The sequence below is a fragment of the Sciurus vulgaris genome, assembly GCF_902686455.1.
Source record: "Sciurus vulgaris genome assembly, chromosome: 7".
Classification (NCBI taxonomy): Eukaryota; Metazoa; Chordata; class Mammalia; order Rodentia; family Sciuridae; genus Sciurus; species Sciurus vulgaris.
The window spans coordinates 9188452-9204083 of record NC_136467.1 but is presented as its reverse complement, the minus strand read 5'-3'; the positions used below and the strand labels follow the sequence as shown (position 1 = coordinate 9204083).

The 15632-nt window shown below is 52.3% G+C and overlaps 1 protein-coding gene across 3 annotated transcripts in view; it reads left to right on the top strand.

Moving 5' to 3' along the window:
- TMEM181 (transmembrane protein 181) overlaps positions 1-15632 on the top strand; it is a 48784-nt gene that overhangs the window by 28386 nt on the left and 4766 nt on the right. For all 3 annotated transcript variants that reach the window (XM_079146774.1, XM_079146775.1, XM_079146776.1), the window contains exons 3-13: positions 317-372; positions 2532-2622; positions 3007-3128; positions 6004-6114; positions 9297-9377; positions 10873-10972; positions 11506-11636; positions 11841-11932; positions 12872-12929; positions 15022-15124; positions 15523-15574. In XM_079146774.1, the coding sequence (XP_079002900.1) occupies positions 317-372; positions 2532-2622; positions 3007-3128; positions 6004-6114; positions 9297-9377; positions 10873-10972; positions 11506-11636; positions 11841-11932; positions 12872-12929; positions 15022-15124; positions 15523-15574 (997 nt within the window). The remainder of the gene's footprint in view (positions 1-316; positions 373-2531; positions 2623-3006; positions 3129-6003; positions 6115-9296; positions 9378-10872; positions 10973-11505; positions 11637-11840; positions 11933-12871; positions 12930-15021; positions 15125-15522; positions 15575-15632) is intronic.

Below are 15632 nucleotides of genomic sequence, written 5' to 3'. Positions count from 1 at the left end.
CAGTAGAGTGACTGTTCTGTGTCTACCCATGTGTTTTACCCATGAATATGAAAATCTCTTAAAACAGGCAAGGGAAGGGCTGGGATCGTGGCTCAGTGGTAGAGCGCTTGCCTAGCATGTGTGAGGCATTGGGTTTGATGCTCAGCACCAAATAAATAAATTAAAGGTTCATCAACAACTAATAAATTTTTTTTAAAAAAAGGCCAGGAAAATAAGATGCCTCTGCATAATGTATGAGTCTTAGCATTTGAAAAAAAATCAATAAATCATCAATATAGATATAACCCACTTTTTCCCTCTCTTTGTTTTACTTTAGGACCCAAAGTAATCCAGACTTCTGCAGCGAATTTTTCACTAAATAATAGCAAAAAGGTAAGCCTGGGTGTAAGAGGCAGCCGTTGGGACATTATGAACTTGTGGGTCACTGAGAAATTTGGTCCTGCTTAGAGGGTCTTGAAGAGAGACTACACTTGACCTGCAGCTGGCTTCTCATTCTGCTGCTGGCTTGGGGTCTTGTCGGTCAGAATCTCCTTTTCCGCTGCAGTGAGCACCTTGGGGCTTAGGAAGTGGTGGTGCTAGCTCTCAGGCACCAAAGGGTGGAGAACTCTCAGTTCCTCACGTCTGTGAGTCCTGTTTGAGTGTGAGGGTTAAGAGGATGGCTTAGGCATCTGACCCTCTGTCCTCAGGTATCCATGTTGGGCATGGGTTTCCAGCTGAGCGGTTCGCTGCGTTGCTTGTTTGGCACCCTTTGCATGAACTCACTTAAAGTGAGCACCCGCCCTCAGCGTGGCTTGATTCTTCTCCATCTTTTGAGGAAAACAGAGGTCCTATCAGTTGGAGAATTTTGTTTACAGAAATAAATGCTAACCTGTGAAAGCCCAGATAACTAAAGCTTTTATTCTGCTCATCAGTCATAATCCTTATCCATAAATGGAGCACAGATGTCCTGCCTTTTCACGCCACCATAAAGTGTACGGTTTAAATCTCATTGTTTGTCCCTGATCCCTGCTTCCCATTCTCTCACCTCCCTGCTAGCTTTACTTTTACAGTTTTTCAAAAATTACATTTCAAAAAATGCAAAAGAAGAAAACATCTCAAAACTTCTACCTCTTAGTTCTTTTTGTTTTACTGTTTAGCCTATCTTCACATTTTCTGTTGCATCCTTTATTTCACTCTTGGGCCGATGGTCTCATTTGGAGAGGTGCTTCCAAGGAGTTTCTCAATAGTTAAGTTGGTCTTTTTTTTTTTTAATAGTAGGAATTGAACCCAAGGACGCTTAGCCACTGAGCCACATCCCCAGCCCTTTTTATTTGTTTGTTTGTTTGCTTGCTTTGAGACAGGTTCTCACTAAGTTGCTTAGGGCCTTGCTAAATTGCTGAGGCTGGCCTTGAACTTGCTATCTTCCTGCCTCAGCCTCCTGAACTGGTGGGATTACAGGTGTGTGTCACCACACCTGGCAGTAGTTGGTCTTTTATAATTACTGTATGTCAGGATGTCAGTCTATCTTTGTTACAGAAAAGAGCAGCCATTCCACCAGACTGACTGACCTGCTTCCTGGAGACCATTCTCACTTCAGAAAGACAGGATCTTGCTGGGTGCCGTGATACATGCCTATAATCCCTGGGGCGGTTGAAGCAGGAGGAACACAAGTTCAAGGCCAGCTTCAGTGACTTAGTGAGACCCTTTCCCCCAAAATAAAAAGGGCTGGGGCTTTAGCTCTGTGGTAAAGCACCCCTGGGTTCAGTCCCTGGGGTTGAGGGTGGGAGGAAAAAGAAATCAACAGTCTCTCTTCCTCTGATAGATACCATTTCTGATGGCTTTCAGGCAAGACTTTGGTTCTAGAGAGCTTCTCGTGGACCCTGACAGAAGCATTAAGATACAAACCACACATGCACCAGCAAGGGTGGAGCCTTCAAATAATGCTTTTCTTTGGGACCACTGGTGGTACCTTGAACAGCTCTCCACAACCCTGCTGTTAGCTGACAGCATTGTGTTCTTCAGAAGACGCTGTGGAAGAATCACTGGCAACAGTCTTCGCTGGTTTTCCTCTCCAGGAACATTAAGACTGCAATAAAGCTGAAAACAGTTGATATCAACAGTGCTATACTTGGCCTGCTGACTCCAAAAAAAATAATTACTGAGATACAAAATCTTGTCACTGTGGAATATTTCTTTGGTGCTCTTTCTTACTCATCTTGCTCTTTCCATTTCTGCTTCACAGTGGTGCTTCCTTGGTATTTAGTAGGTGCACCCTCCAGGGCTCAGGGTGGTGGAAACTGCCTGCTAAGAGATTTTGATGAGACCAAAGTGGCCTGGATGGAGGTGGCCTTTCTCCTTCTGGAAGGCATCTTTTCATTAGGGTGTCCAAAGGAAAACTGTGTTTCCATTTCAGAGCTACTGCTCAAGCCTTTTAGGACAAATATAAACTTTGTATATTAAGATGAGGTATTTGATAGACTCAATGAGAAGGTCATATGGATAACTTCATTTCTTTCTTTTTCTTTTTCTTTTTTTTTTTTTTTTTACTTTAGCTAAAGCCAATTCAGATCCGTTCGAATCCCCTATCTACATATAATCAGCAACTGTGGCTGACATGTGTTGTTGAGTTGGATCATTCCGAAGGTATGTGATCTGACATTTCAGGTACCAGCTGTCATATTTAAGAGTTCGATAGGATTTTTAAAAATTTGGACACCTGCTAAAAGATAGGTATCAGGGCTGTTCATTATTCACAACAGGAACAAGTTGGAAGCCCCTTAAATGTGAAATGGAATGGTTGATGGATCTGGCGTAGGTTTCGACACATTCCACTTGGGCATGGACTGGGAGTAGAAGCTAGTGGACAGGCTGTCCTCTGCTGGGCAACACGAGGTTTCCAGTAGGCAGAGGGTAGGGTGGCCTCAGGGATCTGGGGCTCTTTCGTGTGTTCTTGGCTCAAGGCCATAGCAGAGCCCAGGAGGCACCTTTGTCAGGTGGTCTGTGACACTGAACTCCTTTCTTTTGTAGAAACTTCTATTCAGACGAGCTTTTCCATGACTGTCAAAGTCAATGGTGTGGCTCAGGATGGAACCATGATGTACATTCATAACAAGGTTCACAATCGGACGAGGACCCTCACATGTGCAGGGGTGAGTGTGTGGATAGCTCCACAGTCCCTGGCTGTGGGTGCTGTCACAGACCTGCTTCTCCAGAGTAGAAGGCAGAGCCCAGAGACTTTGAAAATTGCTCTTAAGTAATTAAAAAAAAAAGACAAAAAAATGGAGTCATACCAAAGGGCATGGAAGACCTGCTAACCCCATATGCTACTGCTCTTAGAAACTCACACGTGCACACTTGGGTGCACACACACATGCATAAAATGTACACACGCACTCGCTCTCTCGCCCGCAGCGTGCCTCCAGTACCTTTGACACTGTTTTACTGCTCACGTAATTTACTGCCTGGTGCGTCCACAGGTGGATGCAGAAGGGCCGCCTCTCCGAAGGTCTGCCCCTCTTCCACATCTTTCTCCATCACAGGGGCTTTGAGTCATTTGCAGGTGGTTTTGAGTACCCTGGTCCTGAGTGCCCAGGCCACGCAGGGTCAGTGGCTCCTTTTGGGGCACCAATTTTGGGGTGCACTGTAGCTGTGGGGCAGGACTCCTGAGGGTCCAGAGTAGGAGTGAGCCTCGTTTTGCATTTCATTGGCATTGTGTTTTGTTCAGCATCAGAGACCCAGAAATGCTTTCTGAGACAGCAGGTGGACACCTCAGGACTCCCCAGGTCACAGGCAGCAGGGGAATTCAGAGGGAATCAAAAACGGGCAGTGCCTTGGGTCTGAGGCCTGGGCGCAGCGGTTCAGAAGCTGGCTGTGCCGTCTCTGTGAGACCCCGTGCTGAGTGCTTTCCTTGCGCACATCCTTAAATCCTCACAGCAGGTTCGTGGAGTAGGAACTTGTATCAGCCCATTTTATACCAAAAGGTCAAAGCCATTGCCTGAGGTGATACGGATAGTAAGTGGCAGGACCAAGATCTAAGCCTCTTTTGTCCTGAAGCTGGTGGCCTTAACCACCTTCCTGGTTGGTTACAGTAAGAATATCAGGAGCCTGTCTGTCTTGCAGGCTGGGCAACACGAGGTTGGGAGGCGTTCCAATGGGGCCGGGCTCCTGGGTAGTGGCTAGCCACCCCTTCTGGTTCCTATCTGTTGACATTTAACAGAGAAGACTGAAAGGGGTCAGAAGCTGGCCCCCGGCTGTTGGGAAAGCAGCTGTGTGACAGTGTGGCCCTCCGCTGCTTTCCTGACCACCAGGTGGTGTCTAGAGAGGGCCCCACAAGCAGCTGGTTCTGGTTCTGCCTCCCTTCTCACCTGTGAGAGCAGCCAGAGCCAACTTCTGGAATGCATCGTCCTCACCCAGAAGTGGGAGTCGGGCCTCCCGCCTGTCTTGGAGTGGCGAGGATCAAGGTGAACAAGCCACGAGAGGGTGTGGGGTGTTCGTGCCCACCCGAGGCATCCACACTTCCCCACCTTGCCTGGGTGCGGGCAGTGCTCGGTCACATGGGGGTCAGATAGGACCACTGTCCAGGCGGCCAGCCTTCTGCGGATTCTGTCTCCAGCATTGGCCTTGCTGGTTTCAGGCGAGGCGCTAAGCGAGAGCTGCTAGAGGCTGCTTCTCCTTCCGCTGGGGTCTGGTCTCCCGCGGTTGCCCTAACTGAGGGGTTTCAGTTTTAAAGCCAGGACCAGTTGGTTGCCCACTAAGCCCTTGGCTTCGGGGAGAGCCAGGCTCCCGAGGGCAGCGGTGCTGTGCTTCTCCTGGGACACACACCTGCCAGTGCACCTGGAGGGTGGCCCTCCTGTACCCCTCAGGTTTCTTCCCACTCCCGTTGGTGGCTCTGTCTCAGCTTACACTTGTCACCCGTGGAGACATCTCTCTTCTGGTCCCTGTCGACTTAGGAGCATTGTCCTGCATTTTTATGGCACAGAAATATTTACCCCCTTCCTACCACAAGCTACATCCCAGCCCTTTTTATTTTGTTTCTGAGACAGGGTCTCATCAAGTTGCTGAGGCTGGCCCTGAATTTGTGATCCTCCTGTCTCAGCCTCCCAAGTTTCCGGGATTGCAGGCAAGGCCACTGCACCCAGCCTCCCTCTCTTCTTTCTAAGGCAGCTTATGTAAAACCTGGGTCCTTTTTCCTACCCTGTCTTCAGACAGTGGAGGCTGAACAGCTAACTATAGGACTGACGGCCCTGTTCAGAGCACAGCAACGTGAGGTGCCACCTGGAAAGCCACAGAGGCTCTGGACGGTGGCACAGGGAGAGCACATCTGCTCAGATGATCGAGTGGTGGTCAAGGGCCTGCTGGCCCACGTGGCAGGGCTGGGGGAGAGCTGCAGGAGTCCCTGACTTGTGAACCTGGCCAGTGAGCATGGTACGCCCTGTTCTCAGGGCGAAGGCTCATCCTGCTTGCTACTTCCGAAGGGACAGCAAAATAGAGGAGACCCGTCCCTAACCCTGAATGGCAGGAGCACGGGGCTCTTGGCAGACCATTAAGCCTCCCCAGAATCCACCTGGAGCTGTCATGCAGCCTTCTCCTGTGCTGCAGGGTGGGCTGGGAGGGACTCTGGGTAGCGAATGGCAGGCTGAAACGGGAGGGCTAGGTGTCACCACTGTGTGGGTACGTGATTTCAGAAGGGGGCCAGGACGAGCGAGTCTGCAGCGTCCCATCTACTCTCGGCCTGCAGGTCCCTGTGCCGTGGTGCCTTCAGGGACGTCAGGTGTTGCTTGGTTAACATAGGTGACGTATTTTCAGTCATGCAAAGCAGGACAGTTCCAGTTCGTGTAAATCCTATATTGTTTCCAAATACACCCATTCGGCCCCTTCTTTTTAGGAACCGTCTGGGCTGGCATCTGACTCCCAGCTTTTGGCGAGTTCTGGGATGTGTCCTGCGAGTCATGCTACTTGTGGGTCAGTTGGTGGGCGAGTCCTCCTCACTCGCTTTAATGACACAGATCTTCCTTGTGTTTGCAGAAGTGTGACGAGATCATTGTGGCTCACCTCGGCTACCTGAATTATACGCAGTACACGGTAACGGTGGGATTCGAGCACCTGAAGCAGCTCGTCAAGGAGATGAACTTCACGGTGAGTACACGGCTGGCCCCGCTGCTTCTGGGGCTCCTTTGTTGAGTGAGTGAAACCATCACGAGGTCCACGAAGGTTGTGTTGGACAAGAAACCACAATTTCTAAGTACACGAATCAAGAATAGCTTAAAGAGACCACAGAAATTACAAAGACCGTGGGTGCTGTGAGATTTAAAATAGTGTCCCAGTGTTCAGTTGAAGGTTACTTGCCCACTTACGAAGGCAGGACTCCCTGCTCGCCGTCGTCCGTGGTCTTCAGGCCCTGCCGGAATGTCCAGTGAGGGGAGGGCGTGGCGCTTCTGCGTCCGGCTGAAACCTGCTTGCTGCTCCTTCACTCATTCCAAGTCAATACAACCAGCAGAGCGATTAGGAGTCAGGGCTTCAGCCGGGACAGAGAACTGCTTCAGACCCCGGCTCCGTCACTGACTAGTTCAACTGTTGAGTCTCAGTTTCCTTTCTGTAAGACAGCCACCTCGTAGCGTTACGCATGTTAAGTGAAGCTCCTAATGGGTACATTTTCTTTTTGGCATTGATATTGCACCCAAGGGTGCTTTACTACTGAGCCACATCCCCAGCCTTTTTAATGTTTTAAGACAGGTCTAAGTTGATGGGGCTGGCTTTGAACTTGTGATCCTCCTGCCTCAGCCTCTAGAGTTGCTGGGATTACAGGCGTGTGCCACCGTACCCAGCTTACATTTTCTTTTTAAATAACAGCTTTATTGAGGTACAATTCACAGATCATAAAATTTACCCTTGTAAAGTGTGTGGTTCAGTTGTTTTTAGGACATTCACAGCTGTGAATTCAAAGTATCACCACTGCCCCGTGAGACCTGTCGGCAGTCATTCCCACAGCCCATCCTCACAGCCCCCGGCAGCCACTGATCTTCTTCTGACCCTGGGTTTGTCTGGCCTGGACTTTGATGTGACAAGGTTTGTTCAACATGTGGTCTTTCGTGACTAGCTGTTCTCTGAGCATGGCGTGCTCGAGGTTCATCGGGGTTGTTGAGGGTATCTGTGCTCCATTCCATTGTTTGTTCTTGCTGAAAAATATTTCATTGTAGACCACATTTTGCTTGGTTGTTTCCTGTTATACATACACTGCAGGGTGGACACCTGGACAGGGATAATTTACACTCCAAGCACAGCGAAGCAGGACAGTGGGAGACTTCACCACAACATTCAGAGCAGCACACAGTATAAGCCTTAGGAATCGTTTCTTTCTAGAGTTTTCCATCTGGGCTGTGATTGGCAGTGGGCACCTGAGATGTGGAAAGCAAGGCCGTGGGTAAGGCGGTGGGGGTGCTGCACTCACAAGGCAGTGCCTCCTGCGCACGGTCAGTCTGCACCTGAGCCGCAGGCTTCTGACCACTTCCCTCACCCTCCTGCCCTTTCTCTTGAGCTTTGTGGTTCTCCGCGTCCCCCCACCCCCGCCCCGTGTTCCTTAGCACCAGTATCACAGTCAAGCCAGGCGTTTCCCTCATTGAGCACCTTGCAGTGACGCTCTGTGGGCAGCACACCATGTCTCTTCCCTCCTTTTCCTTCCTAAGCCATCACCCTCGACCCGGGGATGAGACGAAGAGAGCAGCCCACTCTGGGCCCTTCAGCCCTCCCTCTGGGGTGGTCTGCTGGCTCCCACGTCAGCTGAGGGCCGGCAGCAGGCGGTGCCTGGTTACGCGGGTTCTGCCGCGCCTTTCCTGTGGCCTCTAAAGCCCTGGAAATGTGCACTGTGACCCTGAGGACTGGGTCCCATTCCAGGAATTTTGCTTGGGGCTGCTCAGGTTGCTGGGCCTGACCCGTGGCTCCCTGACGCCTCACCCCGTGGGTGCCCGTGGCTTTCGCATTCAGAGGACTCCGAGGACACAAGAAGACATCTGCTTTCTGCTGGAGGAGCAGGCCAGCTCTGGGAGACAGTTTTGCTAATTGCATTTTCTCACTTATCCTGCGGCTGCGCGGGGCTCAGCCTGGGTGCTGGCACGTACTGCGAGTGGGTGTTGCCTGGGGGTTGGCGACTGAGGCCACGGGCCTGGAGGAACTGAGGGAGAAACTCAGGGCAAGAAGTGGGTGCTTGTTCCCAGTGTGACTGCACGGTGTCGCAGGCCAGCGCAGCTCTGAGAGGACAAAGATGGCTTTGTGACGCCAGAGGGACCTTGTTGTGAAAGCAAGTGTGTAGAGCACAGGGCTCAAGATCTCAGTGTCTACAGCTTGAGGTTTTTCTGAGGATCTTTGGCTTTATTTTCTGTATTTATTTTACTTTTCACTTTCAAAACTATATGTTGGGCTAGGAATATAACACAGAACTACACAGACCTCAGGGTGGATTCCACAGAACCGGGTCAGAGCCTGCCTGGCAGCCCCCACAGGCTGCCTCTGCTGCTCCTGCTGCCCTCGGAGCCCTCCGCCTTCACCCTTCCTCTGGCCCTACTTGCGAGACCAGCACTGCTGGCAGACTGGCGTCTGCTTCGAGGGGCCAGGGCCTGTTCTCTGGGCTTCAACTCCCCTCTCAGGCCTGGGCACAGATGCACAGCAGGTCAAGCTGTTGGGCTGGATGGCTGGAGGAGCACACAGGCGATTCTTCTCAGGTCTTGTTGACAGGTCCCTCAGAGGGACACCCACGTGGAGGAGTTCCCAGCAGGAAGACACATGAAAATGATGGGGCGTCTCCACCCAGGGCAGTTGCTTTGCTTGGATCTGGTTATGAATTTGGCTGGTGCCGGCTGGAGGAGCTGCCTGCCTTCTGCCCTGCCGCCAGCAGGTGGCGCCTGCGCCCTTTGCTCACAGGAGGGGCAAGGACTCGCGCAGGGACAGCCGCAGCTGATTTTCCTTGTTTCAGCTTCATGTTACATGCCTAGACTTCTTTAGAAAATCCTGACACATGTGTATCTTATAGAAACCTATTTCTTTTAATGGGAAACATGACTTTTTGTAGTAGACTGACAAGGTTGGTTTTGATATGAGATTTAAAATCCAAATGCTCCTATTATCTAGAAAGTTTATCTGCCAGAGTCGTCTGTGTTCTTAGTATAAAAGTACCAAATGTTAAGGTTTAGCAACGTGTAGTAAAACATAAGGAGAGAGCACTGCTCACCTGGAGCCTCGCTTCTGGAGGTGACCCTAGTGGCAGCGAGGATGTTTCCTCTTAGGTGTCTTTGGTTTTCGTGTCATTTTCCCACTTTCCATTTCAGTGGAAGACTTACGACCCAGCATTTTCCAAGTTGGAAATTTGGTTCCGCTTTGTCTTCGTGGTGCTCACCTTCATCGTCACGGTGAGTACCATCTGCCTGGTGGACTGTGGCCAAGTCCTAACCAGGACGAGGCTAGTTTGTGCAGTTATGATATCAGAGAGCAGGCTACTCGCCCTCCAGCAGGCTCTGTCTCTGCCGAGACAGACATGGTGGTGTTTAGTAAGGACTTCTGTGCAGTGTGATGGCTGTTGCCGATCACTGATTTCCAAGTAATTGTTCATCGTTGCACAGTGAACATTGCCAACGAAACACTCCTGTTCAACACAGCATGCCTGTGTTTTCATATGTGGAAAAGTGGGCTTTTGAGGAACAAGGTTATAGAGAAGTAGCTTGGGAAGTGTAGGCTTTGGCTTATTCAGAGGCCAGATGTGTGTCCCACAAATATCCATTCACTTTGGGGGAACAAGCTGGCCCCTAGGAACACAAGGGTGCCCCAAATGAGGACTGAGAAGTTGAGGAAGAGGAAGTGAGTGCATTTAGTGACCAATTGCCCCAGGGGCAGCATTCTTCCCTCATTAGCTGATGGCCCTGATGCTGACTTGGAGGGAGGGACAGTCAGGAGATGTGTCACTCTTTACAGTGGCAACCCCTCAGCTGCCCTCTAGCACAGTTGGTATTTTGCAGACTCACTGTGAAGAGCAGGGTACAGGCATCTGACCGGCACGGGAGAAGTGGCTGGAGGCAGGCCCGGGCCCTAGCATGGGCCAGGAGCTGGGTCTGCGGTACTTGTGCCAAGCCTGGGCCTCAGGGACTCCCAGGGCTGCCCCTGGAGAACTTCCTAAATGAAGGGGACTGGCATTTGCATCTGGTCTGTCAGAAACTCTCACTGTTTCTTGAGGGCTGCCTGGTACCTGGAATCTGCCAAATCTCAGGCCAAAGACTGGCACTTGAGGCCCTAAGTGTGCTCCACAAAAAGAGACTGGGCCTGGCTCTCGTCAGATAACCTGGGCTGAGGGAAATCCAGATCGCTAGGATGACTGGCTTGTGTCCGATCAGAAAACCTCACAAACTTCCGGCCTACATGTCACGAGTAGCATGATGTCTTAAAGCGGTTTATACTGCCCCACCGACAGTGGGCACAAGTCTTACTCTCTTGACCTGTCCTTGGGGAGCCCAGTACCCTCTTTGGAAGCAGATGCCATCTGTAAAAACTTCCCTTCCTGGGTGTGTGGCTTCCTGGAAGGGTCCACAGATGTGCCTGTGCCCCAAAGAGTCCTGCCAGCTGCCGTCTGGGAACAGGCCTGACAGAAGCAGCCTGTCCAGGTGGAGGCGAGGGGTCAGCGTCCTCTCCTTCCACAGAGAATTGATAGCTGCCCTGTTCCTTCTCCCCTGTCCCTGTGAGAATGGCCAGTGGCCCCTGTGCAGCAGTGGTCATTGATGGCCTCCGGGTCCTCAGTGGTCAACTCGACCAGGGCTTCACCTGGCAGATCCTGGCCTGGCGCCCAGGCCTCTGATGGGAGGCGCACCTGGTAGGGAGGCTGTGGGCATACGGTCACAGGCCTCGCTTGGCTTGCAGTGCCTGTTTGCGCATTCCCTGCGCAAGTTCTCCATGAGAGACTGGGGCATCGAGCAGAAGTGGATGTCTGTCCTCCTGCCGCTGCTGCTGCTGTACAACGGTAGGTGCTGTTTTCCTCTTGGAACTCGCCCTCACATTTAAAGCTGGCAGATGTCTTGGAGGTGGCCTGGTCCCAGAGTCCCCAGCAGCACCTGTGGGGAGCCCTGGAGAAGCGTGTAGAAGCACGCTCCCGCCCCCCAGACACCATGTCGCACAGGCCGCGGCAGATGCCTGGGTCTTCAGCCAACAGCGGCTGCTCCGGTGTTAAGCCTTGGCGGAGCTGCAGGCGCAGCAGCCCTGGAGCTTGGCGGAAGCTGCCCACATGGCTGTCTCCCGCATTGCCGCTCCAGAGAGCGTTTACTCCCTGAGCTGCTGCGCTTAGAGTCCCCAGGCCTGCGGGAGGAGCTGATGCAGGCCAGACGGCTCTCTGTCGGGAGCACTGCCGCCATCTGTTCATGGCTTTTAGGTGTTTTGAAAACAAAATGGCCCTTGGTTCGCTACCTTTCTTTTGGCTCCGAGCGGGGGAAAGAGATCTGATCTGGCAAGGGTGCCGGCAGCCTGTTGCCTTCACCATTTCTGTCTTTGGCCTTCCAGACCCGTTCTTCCCCCTCTCCTTCCTGGTGAACAGCTGGTTCCCAGGGATGCTGGACGATCTCTTCCAGTCTGTGTTCCTGTGTGCCTTGCTGCTCTTCTGGCTGTGTGTGTACCACGGAATACGGGTCCAGGTAAGCCATCGGGAAGACCTGCCCTTCCTTCCGTATTCTGATGGCAGTCCTTCAAGCGAGGGTAGCCACAGAAGCTTCCTCAGCCTCGTACTGATCAACAGAAGGCGGGTCATGTTGAGTGGTTTGGGTATCTGATCTCATATGCTCTGTGAGAGTGAGCGCTTTGTTAAAATTATTCTATTTCATACTTTTTTTTCTTTTTAGGGAGAAAGAAAGTGTTTGACTTTCTATTTGCCTAAATTCTTCATTGTGGGACTTTTGTGGTTGGCTTCTGTTACACTAGGAATATGGCAAACGTGAGTAATTCTATTCAGTGTGGAGTGTTGGTCCTGAGGAGCACTGGCAGAGGTGGGTAGGTCTTGGTCTGGCTGTACTTTGTGGGCTCTTCCAGAAAAGGATCATCTCCCTGTGTTTCCCAGGTGGTCAAATGACTGGAACTGAGAAGTTCATTTCTGCTCTAGTGGCTTACGGAGACATAGTAGACCTGAATCTGTCAGTCTGAGATGGAAAATGGAAAAGACTGAGTCAGTTTAGATTTCTCCTGTAGAGAGACAGGACTTCACTGATGGGTGATGCTCCAGCTGGCTCCTGGCTCGCCACTGTCCAGCAGATCTGTGGGCTTCTGCTCTGGCTGGCATTTTTGGCATCCAGTCCTTACACGAGCTCTAGGTTATCCTCGTTAGTGTCGTTGTCCTGCTATAAATGCCACCCTGGCAGAAGCCTGTGTGCAGGCCTGACTCCCCAGAGGACTTTCCTGGCAGGGGCATGGCTTTGCCGCTGGCGGGCCTCATTTTGTGACTTCAGCCCATCTGCTCTACCTCCCTGCCTCTGCTTCCCCCTCAGCTCACCTGCCATTTTCATTTTGAAAAGAAATCTCATGGAAATTTATATTTACCTTTTTTGCTTTCCTTGTGTCTTCACCTGTTTCATGATGTCCATGTATGTTGTCAAAAATAGCTCTTAAGCTTACAGGAGACGCGGCATAGGGCTTTTTGGTAATAAAACTTACTGCACATCACCTTACTGGAGACAGTTAGTAGTATTGAGTGCTTTTTCAAGGTGAAACACACAATTTAGGATTCCTCTTGAATTTAGGATTGCTTTTTAAAAATCCTTCATTGTTGATAGCAAATAGTTTATGTTAATAAGTAAAAACAAACAGCCAAATGAAAAAAAATCATAAGATAAAAAGAAGAGCTTATTTATAATCTATATTTTTAAACATCATTTTTTAGAGTTAATGAATTACATGACCCAATGTACCAGTATCGAGTTGACACCGGAAACTTTCAGGTAAGGATTGTTAATGAAGCCTAAGGAGTTAAAAATGTCATTTATGAAATGGCTGAATTTTATGACTTAAATCATACTGTTGATGTGCTCTTGCTTACTGGCTCTTTGGGAAGGACTGTCAAAGTTCAGGAGTAGAATATTTGGAGAAAGTGAATAATATAAAAAATAAGCTTTTAAAACTGCTACTCCCAGTCTTTGGTTTCTGGTTGAAGAGCCAGGACACAGAGGTCATGTAAAATTCTAGAATAACAGAGACTGTCCTTGGCGTGTTGCTCTTGGAGGTTTCCACGAGTAGGCAGTGTGGTCAGGCACGTCACAGTGAACGTCAGTTACCTGTGTCGCACTGCTGCCGCCCGGGGCTCTTCCCACTCTGAACAGGCCACAGCTTTCTCTCACAAGGCCCGTGCCCAGGGCCACTTCCCAGAGTCCCCTGATCATAGAAATGAGCAATGTGGCTCCAGCGCAGAGCCGCGTCTGGCTTGCTTGACCCGTAGCGCTTGCTGGGCGGCCTTGCAGAGCTGCTGTTGCGAGAGGTGACATCAGTGGTGCTTTGTGGGAATGACTGAGGCGCAGGTGGAAGAGCGGTGGGTGACCACGTGCTGAAAAGTGGAACTGCTTCGAGACCACACGTGCCCGGGAAGTAGCGCGAATGCCGGTCGTCAGCTCCTCTGGGGAGTGGCGACAGCATTGCGTGCCCACAGGTGGGAGGATTCCCGCAGGTTCCCCAGCCGAGGCCCAGTGAGCGACACCGTAGTGCCACAGAGCTGGAGAGGAGGGAGGGGTGTTCTGGGCTGGGGAAGAGGACCACTGTTCCACACTGCTGTGGCTGCCCCTTGGGGACGAGGGTCCGGGCGCAGGCAGACAGGACAGGGCTCGCTCAGGGCTGGGCTGGGAAAGGCAGTGGCCATGGGGAGCCGTAAGGCCAGGCCTTCTGAAGGGCCAGGGCCTTGGAGGAGGTTTTCTAGTTGTGGGGGTGGTCATGGAAGGAGCATCGAAGAGGGAGCTGCTTTGCTTGTCTCAGAGGCAGACTCTGACAGAGCCTGGTGACAGGCTGTTGGAGGATGAAGCTCCCAGACGTGGAGAAAGGGACGCAGCGTTTTGTCGGCCTGGCCTCAGCTTTCGTCGGCACCGTTTTCTCATCGTGTACATAAGGGAGGTGAAGGGCAGCAGAGCTGGCTCTGTGGCCCGGGACCCGTATCAGGACCAGTGCACCAGGCTCCCCAGATGGCGCGGGAGCAAGGGCTCCGTCCTTCCTGGCTTCCCTTCTCGTCCGTAAAGCAGGGTGATGATGGAGTCCGCCCTGAGATGGGAACGTGGAGCTTGGCCCGGCAGGGCTCTGGGAAGGCTGCAGCTGAGGCCCCTGCCTGGTCCTCCTTTCCCATCCAGACGGTGGGGAGAGCCACTGCGAGGGTCCATCTGTTCCTAGGGACACAGTAGAAGTCGGAGGTGCTGGGTCGGGGGTAGAGACAGCTGTGTAGGCACCCTTCTCTTTGGTAGCTGAGAGTAGACCGAGACCAAAGCCACACAGGTCCCTCTGGGCAAAACAGAACTGGTCCCTACCTGCAGTCCAGCTCCTCAGAACATGGCCACGAGAGGGGAATTCTGGCACGGGGAGGCAGGAAGGGGTGGGCATCCGCACCGAGGGGAGCCCAGGACTTGTGGGAGGAGGGCTCAGTGACGGGGGGACATTGTCGACCCTGGAGCCGGGCCCTGGCCAGAGGCAGTGGCCTTCCCTCCAGCCACTGGCCACAACTTCACCCTCGAGGGGAGGGCTGCCTGTAGCAGGGCTGCCTAAGTGCACACCCTCCCCAGAGGCCTTCTGGGGCGTCCCACTCAGCCCTCCGTGTCACAGGTGGGACAGCCAAGGTCCAGAGCAGCTGAGACCTGCTGAGGACCCTCAGGGTGCAGCGCTGGGTGGTGGTGGGCGTGAGCCTCCATCCTCATGAGCAGGGCAGGGCTGCCCCACCCAGAGAGAGGCCATCAGTGGTGTCCCTGCCCTACTGCGTCTGGGAGTGGTCCCTCCAGGTCCCTCCTAGGTGTGCTGCAAGGGGCAGCCCAGGCAGCGTCACCAAGCGCATTTCTTGTTTTCCAGGGAATGAAGGTCTTCTTCCTGGTGGTGGCAGCCGTGTACATCTCGTACCTCCTGTTCCTGGTGGTGCGGGCGTGCTCTGAGCTCCGCCACATGCCTTACGTGGGTGAGCTCCACTTCAGGGACCACTGGGTCCCAAGTGAGGGGCACACCTGAGGGAGTCTTGGGGCTGCAGGAGGCCTGAGCGGGTGACTGGCCGTTTGGAGGGAGGTGTTTGGGGTGGAAGCCAGCACAGGGAGCCGTGGGGTGGGAGAGCAGCCTGGTCCCAAGGCATGGATCCTCCACCGGGGCCCAGTTGAAGTTGCCTGATCATGGGTCCTTCCCCAGTTGGTTCCACCAGAGAGGTAGTGTGGCTCACTAGAAGCCGCTGGCCCTACTAGCTGCAGAGCTCCCCAGGCTGTAAGGCCCTGGCGGGCGAGGGGCCTTCTTGAGGGGTGACTTTCTTTTTGAGATCTATGAGATGAGAGTGGAATTTGCTAATTGGAGTATTGCTTTCTTTTTCAGATCTCAGATTAAAGTTTTTGACGGCGTTGACCTTTGTAGTGCTTGTCATTAGGTAAGACTGTTTCTTGAACAGTCACACTGAGTTTTATCCCTCCTTCTTGAGTGGCTGC